Source organism: Siniperca chuatsi, linkage group LG9 (genome assembly GCF_020085105.1).
Source record: "Siniperca chuatsi isolate FFG_IHB_CAS linkage group LG9, ASM2008510v1, whole genome shotgun sequence".
Lineage (NCBI taxonomy): Eukaryota > Metazoa > Chordata > Actinopteri > Centrarchiformes > Sinipercidae > Siniperca > Siniperca chuatsi.
In genome coordinates this window covers 28944010-28964378 of record NC_058050.1, presented here as the reverse complement: position 1 = coordinate 28964378, position 20369 = coordinate 28944010, and the positions used below count along the sequence as shown (strand labels likewise).

The following is a 20369-nucleotide window of genomic DNA, read 5'->3' as shown; positions in this document are numbered from 1 at the left end:
TTTTTTTCAGATTTCCGTTTCCCTTTTTTGTTCTTTTTTCTTTTTTTTCTTTTTTTTTTTTAATGGAACAGTAGCTAGCTAATTGCTAGCCAACACAACAGTTTGTAGCAAGCAGCCCTGAAGGAATGTTAAGCTAATGGCAAGAATGGGTTTGGACCGTGGGGCGTTGCAGCAGCAGGACGCCACCAGTGAGCAGACGGAGAGCTCCGCTCTGCTGGAACAGCCTCGCTGCATCAGCTTTCCAACTGCGCGAATATATATTTTAACAAACTCACTGGCAACTTTTTCTCAGTTTGGAGGCCAGTTAGAAAATGCTGCAATTAAACCAGACTAAAATAAATCCTAAATAAAATGCCACAAAAAAGTGATTGGTAATTGTCGACAGTCCTCTTCCCGTGAAATTAGAGTTGAGGTAAGTGAACTCCGAGCAGCTCCCTCAGGGCTGGACCCTCAAGCAGCTGTAGCCTGAACGCAAATGGCCCACAGCTAAGCAAACTGTCTTAAGAGAGATCCGGAGACATCTTCTTTGATGAGAAGATGCTGATATGTGGTGTAATGGACTTCACAAATGACTGCATAGATCAAATGTTGCTTATGTGGATTGAAATCCACCAGCCTAAAAAAATGTAATTTGAAAACAAAAAGGCCTGAAGGGGATGCTGCAAAAATGTAAATATATTTGATATAGAAGAAGGATATTCATTTTGTGTTCTAGATCCTCTTTATTATTATTATTATAAATAATACTGTTGCAGTTGGTACACTTAGATGCTTTTCTTTTTTCTTTTAAGATGATCTAGATTTTTTTTGTGCAAAGCTGTCAAATTAACAAAGCGAGCTGCTAAAGACTCGGTGAAATAGATTTTATAGTCAACTGTGTAGGATTTCATTTTCCCCTCGTTACTCCCTCAAGGCACAACATCACAAATTGTTTGCCATCTAACCTCCACAATAGATTCTCATTTCTGCCTTTCCTGTATGTGTGCGATGCATTTATTATCCCCATATAAATTTGTTTTTTTACATATTATTCTTTTTTTATACGAGTGTGAAGCAATGAAGACAGATCTATATAACAAGGAGTTTATTTTGCAGGATGATGAATGACGCTTTGGATTTATGACAATTGTATGAAGGATGAATGGGTTATAAATAGGGCTGAACAATATACAAACAAAATCATTGTGATTATTTTGACAGATATACGGAGAATATGATTTGTAGGACCACAATGCTTCACATTTATAATGGTATGTTGTGACACATTTTACCTTTATCATAAAATTGCAGCTCCTGCGATTTGGATATTGCACTTGGCCATATTTTAGTTAATATTTTGATTAATTGTTCAGCCCTAGTTAAACATTTCATTGATGTGTGGAAGCAAATAGCTTAAAATATGTATTTCTCCTGCTTTACATGAGCTGAAATGAATCCTGTAGTAATTTTTTGTGGTGTTGGATTGTGTGATTGAATTCATTTTAAATTAAGTTTGACCTTAGTTTGAGCGTTAAAGTGTGGATCATCTTGTATAAAGTGATCTGTAGCCTAATGATTTGTATTTATGTTGGTTCTTTGAAGGAGAGTGATGCTGCTATTGCTAACGAGGCAATTAATGGCAACATAAGTGAGGGGGTCACAGAGAGGTATGGACACAGACACAGAGAGTGGGATGGGGAAGAACATCTTGTGAATTATTTGTTGTCACAGCCATTCCACAGTTTGGATTACGCAGCAAAGGTGAGGATCAAGACAGCTGGACAACCAATTTCAGAGATAACCATGATCATGGTCATGCTAGACCAGGTCACCAGAAAGAATCCAAGCTGAATAAGGTCTATAAGAGATATTCTTGGCTAACGGGAAGTCCCATGACTAACCTATTGGCCATGCCTTCTGATGAGGAACCCTAAAGCTCACATTAACACTTGGACTGCTCTAGAATTCGGTGATGTTAATTTAGATTACGAGAAGACATGACAAGTGTTTTGATCACATTGGCGCAAATAATAGTCTGAAGCTGTTTGGTCGGGTGCGCATCAACAAATTGATTGACAAGAATGCGTGATTGCATAGAGCAAACTACAATGTTAAAGTGAGACGAAACCAAGATGCGTTAATCCGTCTCATTAATGCAGGCTTTGATATCAGCAATTGCATCAACAATTAAAAGTGAGATCAAAAAAGAAGTGGATGCAGCTCCTTTTTTTGCATGACAGATTGACAAAACAACTGATGTGAGCTGTCACTCTCAGTTGTCTGTTATTGTCCGTTATATAGATGATAATGGCATTATTCAGGAAAGCTTTTTGGGCTTTGTTGATGTGTCCAGTGAACGGGATGCCCAGTCCATTTTTGAGTTACTGCAATCAGAGATGTCTGCTTTGAACTTTGTGGAGAAGCTCATCATACAAACTTATGACAGCGCTGCCGTTATCAGATCTTACAAGCTAAGGTGCAAGCGGTTGCCCCCAGTGTGGTCTGTGTGCATTGCTATGCACATCACCTTAATCTTGTCCCCAGCCAAGGATTGAAATCCCCAAGGCCAAGATTTTCTTTGCTACTCTTGGTGGGTTCAGCTATTATTTCTGCAAATCAACTAAAAGAGTAATGATGCTGGAAGAATCTGGGTGTTCCAAAGTGCCAAGAAGTGCACCCACATGTTGGAACTTCACCTCTCGTATTGTCAACACAGTGGCTCTTAACAGAGACAGTCTGATAGACACATTACGCACATCATCGATCACCCCTCAATGGATGACGAGTCTATAAGAACAGCAGATGGGCTGAAGACAAAGTTAGAGGACTATGAATTTATGTTTTTGCTTTTTACATGTGAGCAGATTGTCTCCCAGACAGATGTGTGTGACGTGTTGCAGACAAAAGCAATGGATGTTTCATTTTGTAAAGGTGTAAGAGAATGTTAAGGTGCTCATGGACTCTATGGAGGAGCTGAAGTCAGAGGAGGCATTTGAGAGGATTTTCTATAGAAGGCAGCAGATGTTGCAGAGGATTCAGAGTTCATGCACAGAAGAAAACGGAGACAGGGTAATGAGGATCCCAGTTTATAGGTTTTGGTCAGAACCTATCAAAACCTTGAATATTTGAGATTCATGGAGCTTCTAGATTTTGACAAATTCCCATCCTTCAGAATGGACTTTTCCTTGGCTGCATTCAGAAGTCTGACAGATAACTATGACCATTTCTTTGACCTGAGGAACTTGGCAATCCCTGCAATTGAGAGGAAGATTCTAAAATCTCTTAGAAAGAGTCCTCACTGGTATGAGAAGTCCATAGACATCTGCAACACTTTTCTAGAAGAATAGACTTCACTTTTAAGTAAATTTGGTCCTGATGACTACCTGTACTTGTGATAATGCAACATTGGGAAGAAAATATTGGAATTGGAAGTAAGCTTTGTTTGTCTTATTGGAGATCCGGCCTGCTTGGTTTCAACCAGCAAGTGGTCGTCATCAGTCACCATACTTTCCTTCACAGGTGTTGAACACTGGCCTGCTTCCTGTTACATGTCACACCCTTGATAAATACTCTGTCTTCTGCATTAGGCCTGTATAGTTAATCTAGAAACACGATTGAATAAAATTATGTTGTTTTTAAGAAATCTTGTAAGCCAGTGTTTTACAGCTCAATTTTTCGTAGAACATAAGAAAGTAGAGATCAGTAGCCAACTGGTGTAAAACAACATGACGCCATGGGTTGTTTTTTCTCCTGTCCGCCCCAATTTTTTGAGTCACCAGCTGCCACTGTTCTGTTGATTGGTTGCCAATTGTCAAGACCTACCTTATATGAGCCAGTCTGACGGAGACACGAAAGGAGACAAAGAGTAGAGGATAAAGAGAGGAGAGTGGCAAGCTTCTGATAGCAAGGACTCTTTTATTGAAACCATGATAGACAATGAATAATGACCCTCATCCCTGAAGTATTTTGGTTTAGTTTCTGTCTGCATCTATTTGTTTACCTAATAGTGCATGGTAGGTTACACAAGAAGAGGACTGGGCTGACTCCCCTGCCCAGTCGAGTGAGTCGAAGCTGCAGGGGAGAAGTGGAGCAACTGCGGAAAGCGAGTCAAGCTCACCAGGGTTCAGGTAAGGCCTGTGCCCTTTCTTGTTGCTGGCAATGAAGGCTTTTAGTGTATGTGATGGTCTCTTAGTAGCTGGTATGGCCTCAAGGCTTAGTGATAATTAAATTCCCTAGACCTAACAACAAAGCATTTTATTAGTACTACCTGTGCTGTGACAGCACTAAATGTGGATTAATCTTCCACTGAAAACAGTAACGAACAAATGCACTTTTTCTTCCTCTTTGAGTAATGTTTGCTAAAAACAGTGTCCAGCTGTTTTAGGAAATGACTGAGCTTATAAAAATGAGACTATAAATTTGTGAGCCATTTTTAAAGATTCACATCTTCAGTAGGAACCAGTGGGCTTGGGGCTGAGAACCACAGACAGGGACGGACTAACACATTTTTGGAATTGGTTTTGTCATGGGATTTGTTGACAATCAGGAAACTATAGAATAACACCAGCTTCATCCTTTAAACAGGAAAGCTACACAAACAAGCTACAAACAGCTAGCACAAATATGTAATGTAATATAATATAATGAGACCAGAATAACTCAAATGAAATGCAAATATTTATATATAATATACATATACACTGACTCTGTCTGTGCCTTTAAATTCCTACTTCATACTAATCGTTGCGCCTCAACCTTCAGTTAGCTGATTATTCTTGATTACCTTGTACCTGTTACCACTTTATTTCCGGCGGGTCGGCCTCAGTCTCAATGAATCTATTAAGCCTCGTACTTATAGTCTATGTTTGTCCTGCCAACGACGTTTGTGTCCCACAGGCACAGCTGTGTGCCGATCTCGCTCTCTCTCTCTCTCTCTCTCTCTCTCTCTACTTTCCTAGTTTCTCCTCCTCTCTTTTCACTCAGGCGTCTCTGTGCTGGACCGTCGGCTGTCCTGGGATCTCTCTCTTCCCTGGCCGTCGGTGCCTCTCTCCAGATGTTTTGGATCTGGATCTTCGTCCTCCAGGAGATTCAAACTCTCCTCATGTCTCTCTCCCTCTGTGTGTCTGTTCCTTTCTCCTATCCATGTGAACTGTGTGCTTGAGTTTTGCCTTTCTGTGTGTTGTGTAGTCTGTCCTCTTCCAGGTTCCATGGTGGAGAGGAGTTTGTGTGGCTCAGGTCCTATCTGTTTGACGACACTTGAAGTTGCTCGACGTCCTCCCGGATCCATTCTTCATATATGTTACAATCTATTCATAACTTTGTCATCATGATTGTATATACTGTATTATGTTGGTCTATGCTATACACACACAACATCTATTGCATGTCTGTCCATCCTTGGAGAGGACATTGCTCTCCTGAGGTTTCTTCCATTTTTTCCCTGTTAAATGTTTTTTTTGTCATCCGAATCGAAGATCTAAGAATTGTAAAACCCCTTGAGGCAAATTTGTGATTTGTGATATTGGGCTATATAAATAAAATTTACTTGACTTGATATATTCCTGTTTCAGCATGACAAAGGCCCATGCACAAAGCCAGCACCAAAAAGAAATGCTTTTCCCAGTTTGTTGTGGAAGAACTTGACAGGCCTACAAGAACTGAATGAACGGGAACGCAGACTGCAAGCCAGTCAGTCCCCTGAGCATGGATACATCAATGCCCATGGTTTGGGAATGAGATGTCCAAATATTGTTGGCCATGTAGTGTATGAAAATGTATATACACTGTAAATATATCAACTGATATTACACAACCTTTACTTTAGTACATTACATTTCCACAATACAAAGCTGAAGCTGAAGCTAAAGGTGTGACTGAGATCAATTTGAGCTTGCTTTCATGAAATTGGATTCGGAAGGCATACAAACAACTACACATCTTTGTATTAGCTCGACTCTAGCTGCACTCTAATCACCTTATTTGATATAAGGGAGTTGGCTAAATCACTGAGACAGGATATAATGGCCCGTAATTGATAAGAGACTTGAAATGTCAGCCTGATGCACACACAAAACTGATAGATTATAACACTTTATTGGCTGTCTCTGGGGGCCAAACAGGTCTTTGAATTACTGCAGCTGAGTCATTACCTGGAACCAATCAATTCTCTCTGTTTACATTTGAAATGCTCAGCCATTTCTCCCTCGCCTGATTATAATTGTCACAATCTAAGTCACTGCAGCTCGCAAACGGAGAATACATTTACATGCAAAGCAGCTACGGCATAGCATATGTGCGCACACACACATTCACTTGCACATATATTTACAAACACACACATCAGCCAAAAGGCTACCAACACCAGAGGCGGCTCTTCCAAGCACAAACACATAAATACCTTTCCTGGAGGCTTCAAAGCTGTCATAGATGTTTATCCTTTGGATGTCGTAGGTGAGCGTGGTGTTTGGCAGTAGGGTTCTGTTCCTGTTGATTGTGTTTAAAGCAAATTTAAAGGCTAGTTCCTCAGCGCCTGATGGGCCACTTTCAATGGACTCAAATATCCCCCCTGTCAAAGAAAGAGACACAAATGATTAGGGTTGAATTGTTTTAGTTGGAAAAGATGCTTTCACATTCATGATTACATAGAGCCCTTTATTACTACTAATTAAATTTGGAAGAAGCTTCAAAATAAGAGTAAACTGGCATATTCAGAAGAAAATTGGCTTACACCTAAAAACCTTTTATAAATGAGTTTGACAGAAAAGAAGGAAAGGAAAGCTTGCCAAATAAACACTGTCTTATTGCTGTTCACAAAAAAAGGGAATGGATTCTTCCCAAAAATCAAGACATTACTTCAAGTATGAAAAAAATTAAAAAGCTTGTATTGTATTGTATTGCTACATACTTAAAAACAAGAGGGAGATGCATTACATGCACTCTGGCCTTCCTCAGGATCAGTCACACATGGGGAAGTGAACCGTGTTAAGCAAGTTACTGAAATGATGTAATCACTTAAGTAATTGCATTACTTTACTAATTACTTGTCAGCAGAAGTAATTAGTTACATTACTCTTTACTTCACATTAGTCAGCCCAGCTTCATCAAAAGATGCCTTCCAGCATCTCCCAAGCTTCCACACCAACACATGCGCAACTTGCGTCAACCAGGTCCTAATTTTTCCTGCCTGTTTATCACTTGTCATTGCAAATCCTGTCATCCTCTATCTGACCAGCCCTCAGCATATTCCCACCAGTTCCAGTCACCTTATCTCCACACCCACCTGCACACCTGCTTCCAATTCCTTAATTGGTCTCCTAGTGTAGTGTACCAGCCCATTTTCATCTACTCCTTGCCAGACAGACACATCACATATCTTCTGTATTGGCCATATGTAGAAACAAAAGGAAACATTGTGGTTTAACAGGTTTGTACTGAGAAGTAAACAGCTAGCTTAGCCATGGTGGCTGCATCTAACCCTCCAGAAATCCTGTTCTGACAATGATGTCCTGTCATCTTCAAACTCTGGCAAACAAAGCCTAGGTGATTCCTGAATGTAGGGTGACCAGTGGCTAACATTAGCAAGCCAGTGAACGAAACACAACAAGTAAATAAAAGAACTTTGGAGGTACCAGAGGACATATTCCTCTTTTCACAGAAGCTAGCAGCTACCTTCTACGAAAAGCTAACACATTCCATATCTATGAATATCTATCAAACAAGTACATTACTGTAACGTCAATGAATATCACTGTATATATATATATCACTACACTATATCAATAATAATAATAATGATTATTTGTTATTACTTTCTTTTTTAGGAATATCTACACTCTTTCTGCACATACATTTCCTCTTCAGTTAATTCTGGAAAGATGCACATCTATTGATCCATTGATTGTCATTTTTGAGCGCTGTCTGCCACTTTTCTGAGTGGTATATCTTTCAAAGGAAAACCATATTGGAATAAGTTATTTTTACTGGTTTGGGGAGATACACAGAGAGCTCGCCCTCTGGTCATTGATTCTAGAAGTATTAAAGTCGATGATGAAGATGAAACTTGCTTCAGCAGCCAAGCACTCAATGCAGATCCAGTTTGCACTATGAAAGTCAAAACTGGTAACAGGATACCTTATTGTGCCATTTAATTTAGGATTATTGTAAATACTTTTGGGAGAATTAATTGTTGGTAGAGTTGTGAAGTGGCAGGAGTCATTGGTAACAAACACATGGAAGAGTTGACAAATTAATCAAAAATTCTGATTGAACTGCGAAATGTTTAATCAGGGTTCTATTAGTGTATAGCTTCAGATCACAGCACACACAACTGAATTTTAACCTTTTGAACCCCAGGCTATTTTGTTTGGTTTTCACTCCATTTATTTACTTTTACTTTTTATTGACTTCTGCCATTGTCATTAAAAGTTATCATACTCAGAAATGCTTATACATGAAATATAACCATTGCTTTTCTTTTCTTTATCTCCATGTATAATACATGTTTTGAGATTTTTAAATTAATTTTGATTTTTTTTTTATGGACAGACAGCAATCACCTGAATTACTTTTGATACTAAAGAAAATATCATAAATGATGATTACAAGGCTTTACATTTCAGGGCAGATTTATGGATGTGTATCCTCAATGGACATTGGGGATTACTGGAAAGACTAAGACAAGCTGATTTCAGCAGTATGCGTGTGAAATCTGTGTGTTCCAATTTGACTGAGTAACAACTCTAAGAGTACTCTCTTTTTTTTATTTTACGACTATTAATAAAATGCTTGGGAGCTGAATGCTGTCCTTGTGTTTTTAAGTACATAGTTATTTTCTAATCCAGTTGCTCAATTTTGTACTGATTATTCAACCAAAAGAGTTTTATGTCCATTCATGCCTTGGAAACCTTAGCAACAACCAACATTGTTTATGCAGGAAATATAAAAAGGTAAAAACCACGTATGCTCAAGACCATAACTAATCAAGCTTTTAATATCATGGCCCTGTATATGAATAACCCATAAGCTTCATTAAAGCAAAAGCAATCAGATCCAGGGAGGATTCAATAACAATATGAGGCCCTGTAAAGTGCCTTTTCTTCAGAAATCCACGGAAGTGTGTTTAAAAGTGCAGGTCTCCACAGCTACAGCCCTCCAGTGAATACTTCTGACAGCCAGCAGATGAATGGACAGAGAGGAGGCCTGGGGAGTTGGGGGTGGGAGGGTTGGGTTCTGAGATCAATGTATTCTCATTGGCTGGTGAATCAATCAATCAAGCCCTTGGGGAGCAGTGAGATATTGAAGTGTTTTGTTTGGGTTAGCCCTATGGCCTGGCCCTGATGGCTCAGTGTCAGTCAGAGGGAGCTTTATTTACTCCAACTACAAGCACTCTACTGTAGGACCCTCTTCAAGTCTAGATGTAATCCATACACACCACTGCACGAGTACTGCAGGTCCCAGCTGTCACAAGCAATTACCACAGGACTGGCTGATTCTGATCAATGCTCCCTTACAGTGATTTCACTAGTGGACTCTTTAGAAATGCTCTTTTTCCAGGGGCATTTATTAGTGTGCTAGAGCTTAAAGCAAACATCTAAACAGAAAGACCTCTGACAGCAGCAGCACTGTCAAGAAGTTTCTACTTTCATTAGAATTCATCTCATGGGAGAGCCCTATTTTGCATGCCATAATGAGGTTGAAGGAATTAATAAGCATCAGTTAAGCGGGATGTACTATAATTGGAAAGCTGAGCATTTGAAATGGGTCCGTTCACACACGAGAAGCGCTGTTTTCCTTCTGAGAATCTCTACGTTCCATTGAAAGAATCTGGCCTGTAAATGTGGAGATAAATCACTGCAGAAAGGTGAAACAGTGTAAGAGAGGTGACTGTCTAAGTTGGTAACTTTGAATGAATACACATGGAGTCTAATGAGAAATTTACTCGCTCGCTTGCATAGACATGGGGATATGTAAATGAAGCAGAATAAGTGAGATGAGGATAGAAGGCAAGAAAAAGAAAATCCTCCAATGTAAGGACATTTTGCTTGTTCACATCTTAATGAGTGTTAGTCTAGGGTAAGAATTGGGATTAGTTTTACTTATTTCAATCAGTGGGCATCATGCACAAATGTTTCCCTATTTCATCTATTTTAATAAGGAAACATTCACAAAAGTTTCTCTCAAATAAGAGAAAAACAGAATGATGATCATGTGCAATCATAATAACAATGCAAAAGAAGACTATATATATAAATACTATAATAAAATACTGGATTGGCTTGAAGAACTTTGAGTGGTCGGAAGACTAGAAAGGAGCTATACAAGTACAGTCCAGTAACCATTTACTACGCAGGGAAAAGTCATAGTGGCTGCTCTGTTGTCACCACAACAGGATAAACTGGATGGATGGATGGATGGATGGATGGATGGATGGATGGATGGATGGATGGATGGATGGATGGATGGAGATGGATGGATGGATGGATGGATAGATAGATAGATAGATAGATAGATAGATAGATAGATAGATAGATAGATAGATAGATAGATAGATAGATAGATAGATAGATAGATAGATAGATAGATAGATAGATATTTATGCAGTGGTATGATAGTCTAGAGAAACAGTGTCCATAGCCTGGCAGGTGGACCCTGGTGGGTAACCAGCGTGTTTATTGCTGAATCCACACCTACATGACATTTGTGGAAGAGAAAATCGAAGCAATGTATTACGTTTACGGGTGCTAAGCATCAGGACGTGTATTTGTGTGTGTGTGTGTGTGTGTGTGTGATTGTGTGTGTGATTGTGTGTGTGCATATGCATCCCCATCTCCTGCTCAGATTACTTTTGGTATCAACATAATGAGGAAACATTGCTCATGAACATATTTGCCAAGTCATAAAACATTGATACTGAACGTATCTGCACAATCACTGTCAATGTATTGAATTTGTTTTGGTGGTGGAAGAAGTATTTAAATCATTTACTCAAGTAAAAGTAGTGATACCACACTATAGAGATACTAAATTGCAAGTAAAAGTCACATTCAAAATTTCACTTTAGTAGAAGTACAAAAGTATTATCAGCAAAATGTACGTAAGTATAAGAAGTAAAATAATTTGTTCATCAGAATGGGCCCTGTGAGTTTTATATCATTATATGACTGGACCATTATTATATTATTGTATTTAAGTACAGAAGCAGAGTAAATATGCCTAGTTACATTCCACAACTGATTATATTATGTTACTTTATTAACATTTAACCAAAACCACAATCTTTTCCTTAACTTAACCTTAAACAAAGTGTTTTTGTTGCCCAAACCAAACCACATGCGATGAAAACCCCAGTCCCGGGGATCAAAGTCCTGTGCGTTGTATGCCGACACAGAGGCAAGACACAGAAATGCACAAAAAATATTCACAAAATAAAAAAACCCACTTTTAAGCATGCTGAAAAATTCCAAAACACTACCACAATCTCTGTTAAAGAAATGTATATCTGGTGTATTCCAAATGCCCGTTGTGTTTTATTTTCTGTTTTACAACTCATCACAAACTAAAGTAAGAATCAATGTGTGTATCAATTCATTTTGCTCTTTTCTGCAAACATTTTGAAAATAAGAAATCATTAATGAAACAGACACAAATTCTTAGTTTCTTATGTTGATTTTCTTATGGTGGCCATGGTGGTTGCTGCTTGCACCTCAACTCCAGCCAGGCTTCCCAAATTTGTATTTTCTAACCCAAATCCAAAGCTCAACGTGTTGATAATTGAGCTGGTGCTAAATCTGTTTTCATATGATCTTACCATTCCAGTTAGTTTAAAATAAACTGATGGCAGTTAGTTAGCACCAACAGCCAACATGGCTGAACAGAACCTCCACAGAAACTCAAGAGTTTATCTGCATACAATTCAGTAACAGAAATAAGCACTTTAGAAGCTCAACAGTCAGTTACTCTTGTGGGTGTGTGTGTGTGTGTGTGTGTGTGTGTGTGTGTGGGTGTGGGTGTGAATAAACCTCCTGAGATAACAGTCCTTTAAAGGCATGCTGCCTGACCCAGAGCCAGAGAGCAGTGATCAGTCAAGAGAGAAATCCATCAGCACTTCATCAATCTGATCAAATGACAGTGGACACACAGCGACTACAGCACTCGCAGCCATCACCACCTTCTTTACTTATCCCAAGGATTTGTTGAAGCTTAACGATCCCAACAGGCAGAGTACTCTCTGAAAATTATATACGATCAAAACATTGCCTCCATGATTGATCAGAGAGTACTTAAGCAATAACCCACTCAGGGCTGAGCGTCTCAGTTTTTTAAAAATGCTAAGGAGGGTTGTTAGGCAGGATGCCAAGTGGAGCAAAACATTCTTAGCTGCTCAAAAATCACTATGAATGATAGCTCCAAGTAACATATAACACAGATGAGGCACACCAATATAAAGTAATGAAGAAAAGGACACAGAAAGCTTACTGCTTCAGTGACTAATAATTCCAATGTAAATTGGCTTAGTTATTGACAGAGGTGTGAAGCAACAAATTACATTTTCTCAGGTATATTTGCAAACTACAACATATTTTCAAATAGTGGTATTGCTACTTTTATTTAAGTAAATTTGAGTACTTATTAATGGTTATTGAAAAGTAACTAAAGAGGATAGTTACTAAGTCACAGCAATAGCTGTGAATTGACAGGAAATCTTGGAGTGTATTCCATTTTTCTTTACAAATAATTCACTGGGTATTTTGTTATGTCAAGAAGTTTTGTCATTATATGGCCATGAATTTTATGAAAAACAGAAAGATTGGGCTGCTTTTAAAGATTAAAGCAGCATGCTTCAGTATTACTGCTTCATACACTATTTACACATGCTGCTATATACATAGCTCCACTGTCCTGTAATAAAAACCTACACTACTGTACATATACTGTATGTACTGTATGTTAATAAAGCAAGTATCATAAGTGTGTGTATTATTATATGGTATGACACCACTTAATCTAATTCTAGAAATAGACCAATGCCTACATAATCAACTGCACAGCACTTTCATTTCAAAATTAGCTAACAGTTTAGAAAATAGAGAGAATAACCTACAAAATTAGAAATCAATTATCTCAATATCTGAAACAATGGAGTAAACAGTTTGAATATCAGGAACACAATTCAATTGTCTGTTAAAAGGTTTTTTACTTAATTTCTTTTCAGTGAATGGAGATGTTCACGTTTTATTTTATTTTTGTCCCATTAAATAGTATAGAGGGATGTGTCATTAGACAGTAGATATAGGACTGAATGTTTAACCAATGAGCTAAATGATTAATATGGATGACCAATTAGATCGAAGGTTGGTCATTTCATTAATGGGAGTATTCATTTCATTCATAATTTTTAATTGAATAATTAATGCAGTTGCTTTCATTCTTTTCTTTTGAAATGTAATGTAAGAATGCAAAATTATAGGTAGTAGGTAGTATAAAATGTGTAATAAAGAATAAAGAAAAGAGTGTGTGGACACATGCGTCTGTGTGGTGAATCACACACATACAGTATGTCCATCAGGCTGGATACATTATGTGTCAGCATGTGGTATGAATCAAGTGTGCTTTACTCTTTTGAGATCAGTGTCACAAATTGGTGGTACTACTTTACTCAAAAACAAATGCAAATAGTACTAATTTCACAAGTATTTCCCATATTAGTATCCAAAAAGACAGGATGGAGGACATTTTCTCTGATGTTATTATGCTGGCTTGATGTAAAACTTGATGTGTTGTCAGACCGGCTTTTCAAACTTTAAACAATTGTGAAAACTTGTCATTCTATCTTGAAAACAGGTAAATTGAGACACATGGGTTTCTGTTTTCACTGACACCTGCAAATGCCTTCATGTTTGCTTAGTTCTCTCATCATACATGCTTCACTTTACTCCAAACTGTGACTTGATGTTTACGCTGAGGAATTTACATCAACCTGAAATCGGATGTCGATCTCAGTCTTTTGAGAAAAAGAAAATCCTGCACACTGCTCTTGCTCAACATCACAATTTATTGATCATACTAACGTTTTGATCCCTCTGGACCTTCGTCAAAAGTGTTTTCAACAACTCTCTGGCAGAGTCACCTTTTCAATGTCCTGGAACCTAAACGATGAGATATCATGTTTGAAATGTACTGCTATTGGGTAAGAGAACATTGTGGGGGATTTTCTTTTTCTCAAGACTGAAGTGATACTTTCCTATGCACCTGCATCCGAGTTAGTTGGATGTCCAAATATCTCCTTTAAATAGATCTTAGTCTTTTAAAATAAGACTTTACCTATTAAAGCAGTAATGATGCTGTAGCACTGCTGCCTGATTTGTAACAAATAAGGTTCTGCAGAATACAACATTACCCTGGTATGCAGGGAGCTCAGTGACTGACAGGTGCCCTGAGCGACAGAATATTGAGTCCCTGGTGGCTTAAAGACACAAAAACACTGTTAAGACTAATCCATTAAGTCCCTGTCCTGTCTGTATGGACATACTGTATGTCCTATAAGCACAGAGCCATTTCTTAATAAGCCCATGCATCAAACCCTTTTCCCACACCATGCTCCCCAATTGATCAAAGCACCTCAGAAGTTATAAATGATTAATTATGAAACTGGATGGTATTTTAATCAAGTCGTTAGTCTCCTGAGCCAGAGGTTACCACTGGCCACTGGAAACTACATACTATAGAATGTAAATATGTAGTCACTAAGCTCTGTTGAAGCAGTCCCTTGCAGTCAAGCTTTATAATGATATGTTCATAGAGGAGAAATCAGATAGGACATGGGTATAATATATTTTATTATTTTAAGATTTTAGGAAGTATATGGAACATACAAAGTGTCTAGTCAGGCCTTTATCTTTTGTTCAAAAGAAATATTTCAAATTTGGGCATCTGTCTCCCATCGATACCCAGCAATGACAGGGCAGATTGAAAAATAAAGTACAAGACTAGGTAAAAAGTCATGGCATCACAAAAGTCTCCAGCATTCATCCTCACATGCCCCCCCATGAATGTCCAACCCTCTGAGATAAAGTGGGGACCAACCAACCAACCAACACTGCTATCCTTAAAGCCACTCCACTAGTGTGGCTAAAAAGTCAGAATCACCTGTCTACTGCAGAAGACTAATGGAATGTGATAAATAAAAATATTTCATCCTCTGGGGAGCTTGAATGTGCTCAGTAAACTGCACTGCAGCTAATTTCAGTGCAATATGCTTACATGTCTTACTGTGGAACAAAGTTGGACAAACCAACCCAACCCTGATGGAAATGATAGTTGGCAATGATAGAATTAAAGTATTTTTTGCCCTATCCCATCCCTGACAGGGTTTATATACAGATCTATTTTGTAGTATTTTGAAATTAGTTGGTTAACTTGCCACATTCTTGAAAATCCTGTGTTTGTGCTGCAGAAGAAGACTGTATAGCCCATTTGAGGAATGTGATGAGTAAATGAGTCAGTTGTTAGAATTAATACTGTTTGGTTTGCTAAAACAGCTATGTTTCTCTGTTACATGCCTGCTCCTCCTCCTTCAGTGGGTAAAGGCCATGTTGAGCTAAGAGACTAACAGAGTCTGAGGCTCAGAGAGTAGAAAGACAGATTCACACAGAATGTGGATAGAAATATCATAGAGTTCAAATTAATGTTATCACGAGAGCAATGGTGGACTTCCATGGCTTAGCAAATCTGCCTAAGAAAGACAAGAAATGTGTTCCTGCAGGAATGCTACAGTTCTCCAAACTGTAACACTACTGGTACCTAGATCGATACTAAGGATGTCACAGTAAATTGTAAACAAATCTCCTTCTGAATTCAAAGAGACAGCAAAGGATATATGAGCACCTTATGCTACTGGTTTACTGACTGGACAGTGTTAAATGCAAAGATGACTTCTGTACTCTTCTGAACCCTTCGAGTGAGTTCATGAGTAACATGTCAGCCTAATGCTTCTCCATGAAGTGATTAAAGGTCCTATCATCGCCGCACTGGGCTATGACTTAACTCAGGGCCCTGCGAGGTTATAGGCTGGCCTTTCCCACGTCTCTCACGCAGGCCCGGGCAAACAGGCATCATCCATCTCAATTATTTCTCTCTCAAAAAAAGACAGAAATTAATAGTAAATCCTGCTTCAGCTCATCGTTTCTGTTGAGTGAAAATTATTTATGAGGAAAAATACGTTAGCTTCCCCCGGCACCTCCTCCCACATTTAGCCCTGAGTCCCTGTCTGTTGTTGACAGTTTGATGGTGATCAGTGTCAGAATATCAGTGCTGCAGAACGGGAAGTGTAGCATGACGAGCTCTGAGAGCATGTTCCATCTTTATCACAGCTGAGGCTCTGCTGCAGTAGACAGGGTTGGGGGGGGGGGGGGAGAACGAGGGCTGGAGGGCAGGAAGAGGCCAGATGGAGGCAATAAAGAAAAACATGCAAAGGCATTGAGGGATGTATGAATGCAAGCAGAATAATGTGTGGAACAATAAGAAAAAAGTGTCAGTGATATTCATAAGATAAAATAGGAAGACTTGTGGCTAGAAGCTCTGAATCTCTTGACAAATGGAAAATATGGACAGGAAGACTGGATGAATAACACTATGTCCTCCTCCAGCCAACCAGCTGTGTTGGTCAATGGAGTGCTTGTGGGATCATCTAACAGCTTCTGCAAGCCCCTTTCTGACAGTGGAATCACGGAGGGCTGCGTCCAACAGTTTTTGTAACTTTCAGAAACAGACAATTTGACAATCAAACCCACTTTATGAGGTGAGAAAGTTGGCAGGGTTTGAACTTCTCTCTGGAGCTCTCTTTTTTCATTCTTTACACAACTATTTCTGGGACCTTTTGTGTGAACAACCGAGTGCAACACAATTAATGCCTTCCAAGAGAAACTTTCTGAAAGTATGCGTTGTAATCCCTATATTTAAACAGTTATTGTTTCTTGCAGCTTGCTTGCCTGTTTTTTACCCTACTCGTTTGACACATTTTACAAACCAGTTCTTGTCAAGCATAACCCCAACTTAAACAGTGAGGCAGATATCAATGAGACAAAATTACAAACTGTGACACTGGATTACATGCGTGTATCAGTTCCTGTGAATCCCTTATGTGTTGGTAGCCAATTTGAATTCTGCGCAGGAATGGCGAACTCTAAAAATGAAGACTACTATACAAAGAGGTGGAATGTAAATACATTGTATGGCTATTGCAGAAAAGATAAAGAAGAATGGTAAATGGTAAATGGACTGTACTTGTATATAAAGAAGAAGACAGGGTTTTAATTTTTAGGGTAGTCTATGCCAGACTTATATGCAATGGTTTTGTGATTTTGAGAGACTGAAGGATCAGTTGTGTCTTCCCATTATGGGTAAAGATTTATTGGGCATATTTGTTACTGAATTGTTTATCGTTTATGATGTATTCCCCCTACAAAGGTCTTGAAACACATACCTTGGAGGAGGAGGCGTTTCCTGAAATGGTGCAGAGATAGCACATATGCCTTTATCCCCAAACTGCTTCAGTATAGCAAGAGAACTGTGGTTCTAATGGCAGCTCCAAAGTAGAAATATGGGTAATTGAGAAGAGCACTTCTTTCATGAATCAAAAAATATTTTTTCTTATGACTACTTCTCTTGGATGTTTAACTTTTACAGTGCAGATAGATGTTTGTGCAGAGATTGTCACTAGAAGGGCATTATCACCTTTCTCTGCTGAGGGGCAAGGGTTTTTCTGGACTTCCCACATGATTTGTGACCTCACAATTAGTGAGGAAGCCAGTTCTGGAAACTTTACAGTGAAGATGAAGACATCCTCTGTCAAGTTTTGGTACTAAACGTGATGGATTGTGGAGTTTTAGGAGGCAAACTGTGTATTCACCAAATAACCTTGGGCTGAGAAAAACATTATCTCATAACTGATTCGTTAGTGTGACACCAAGTCACCTACACCTACACATTTCCTATTGGGCTTTTGCTAATAGTGCTGATGTTAGGTGACTGGTGAAATCAGATAGTGTGTTTGTATACAGAGCTCAGCAATATAAGAAATGTTGTCATACACTTGTCTTGTGCAATATATGGTGGTTATGATTAACTTCGATAACACAGATATTCTGATGTTACTTCTTTGTCTTCTAAGGCTGTATTCATTCACAACACAGTTAATCTTTGAAGTCACAGAACTTTTTCTCAGTTTAATGATATGGTCAGATCTAACCGTGTAGACATTAAGTACATACTGTACATACTGTTGTACAGCTTGGCTCACTTTTTCACATAGTATGAGATTTCTACTGGTGCAATCAAATCACATGCTGTCCCATCTACGTCTGCCCAGACAGGCACTATGTCAGATATTTGATCACGGTCCGGACTTGGCTGAGAGACTTTTAAAAGACATTTAAACCTGACCAATACTGGCATGTGGTCTTTTGCCACCTGCATCATATGTAAAGGTGGTCACGTAGCAGGAGACTGAGACAGAATTCCAGGATCAAGAATTGCAGTCATTGTAAAACTAGAGAAAGTCAAAAAAGTCTCTGTCAGGGCCTCAAGTGCAAGGTGCAATTAGTTTGTGGTAATTTGATTAATTTCCTTGTAGAGGAGCCCTATCTCAAGATGTTATTTTAAGGCCTTTATTATTTTAGTTAATAGTATGCCTACATGGTGCATGTTCCTACAAAATAATGTGTTTCATTAAATCACGGCAAAGTTCTGCACACCAGATAGCCTTGACAAGTGTCTAGTATAAAGAATTTTTGACTGTGAAAAAAAAATAATAATCCTGCTCACTGTTGATCACTTGTACTTACCCAATCTGCCTTTTTAATTGTGGATCACCCGCTCAGGGATTCTTTGAGCAATTTTTCTGCTGTTAGGCTGCCTGAACTCACAGATATCATGTCGCTTATGAGAGTGTCCTCCAGCCCTCTGGATAAAATCCCAAGTAGGTTTTTATTGGAAGTTTTGGATTGTATTGCGCCCCTTTCACAAATTATTTTTACCGGCTCACTGTCCACTGGCTGCGTCCCTCTTTACTATAAAACTGCTTGTGTCCAGCCATTCTTAAAAAAACCTGGGCTTGATCCCACCCTCCTGGATAACTATCGCCCAATCTCCAAATTGCCTTTTATTTCAAAAATTCTCGAAAAACTTCCAAGCAGCTTCTTGCTGCTGTGGAAAACAATAATACCTTTGAAATGTTCCAATCTGGCTTTCGTCAACACCACAGCACTGAGACAGCCCTCCTCAAAGTCACTAATGACCTTTTAATGAATGCAGATCCAGGCATGTGTTCAATTCTTGTGCTGCTGGACTTAAGTGCTGCCTTTGACACAATTGATCATGGCATTCTTTTAGATAGACTGAGGCACTGAGTGGGCATATCTAGCACTGCACTAGACTGGTTCTCATCTTATCTGTCCAGTAGGAAATTCTGTGTCAGCATTAATAACTTCATGTCATCCTTTTCCTATATCAAGTACGGTGTGCCTCAAGGTTCAATTCTGGGACCAATACTGTTCTCCTTATACATGCTTCTTTTGGGTGATGTCATCCGCAGACATGGTATTTCTTTTCATTGTTATGCGGATGACACACAGTTGTACCTCCCTGTCAAGCCCACTGACCTTAGTATGCTGAGTTCTCTGCAGGACTGCCTGTCTGACATATAAAACTGGATGTTGATACATTTTCTGCAGCTCAACTCAAACAAAACTGAAATCCATGTTATTGGGCCCCAACACATCACTAAACAAATACTGTCATCCACTGGTAACCTGTCACAACATATCAAGCCTGTTGCAAGAAACCTTGGTGTTCTGTTTGATAACAATTTATGTTTTGAGCAACATATCACTAAGCTTGTCCAATCATGTTTTTATAACCTCTATTCTAAATCTTGATGATGTAGTGATGCAGAAACTGTTGTACATGCTTTTATCTCCTCACGCCTTGATTATTGTAACAGCCTGTTCACTTGTCTTAATCAAAAAACGTTGACACGACTGCAGACTGTACAGAACTCAGCTGCTAGGCTGTTAACCAGGACCAAGAAGTACGACCACATAACATCTGTTTTAGCCTCTTTACATTGGCTCCCTGTTTGTTTTAGGATTGATTTTAAGATCTTGTTGATTACTTTTAAGGCTTTTCTTGGCCTGGCTCCAGATTATATTTTAGACCTTGTAATCCCTTATGAACCTTCAGGTAGTTTGAGATCTTCGGGCAGAGGTCTCATGTCTGTTCCTGTGTCCAGGTTGAAAACTAAGGGGGGCAGAGCTTTTGCAATCAGGGCCCCGAGGCTCTAGAACAACTTGCCTGAAGAAATTAGGTTGTCTGAGTCAGTATCTTCGTTTAAGTCT

The 20369-nt window shown here is 38.9% G+C and overlaps 1 protein-coding gene across 4 annotated transcripts in view; it reads right to left on the bottom strand.

Moving 5' to 3' along the window:
- grik2 (glutamate receptor, ionotropic, kainate 2) overlaps nt 1–20369 on the bottom strand; it is a 342363-nt gene that overhangs the window by 248101 nt on the left and 73893 nt on the right. For all 4 annotated transcript variants that reach the window (XM_044207865.1, XM_044207861.1, XM_044207863.1 and 1 more), the window contains one exon: nt 6377–6544. In XM_044207865.1, the coding sequence (XP_044063800.1) occupies nt 6377–6544 (168 nt within the window). The remainder of the gene's footprint in view (nt 1–6376; nt 6545–20369) is intronic.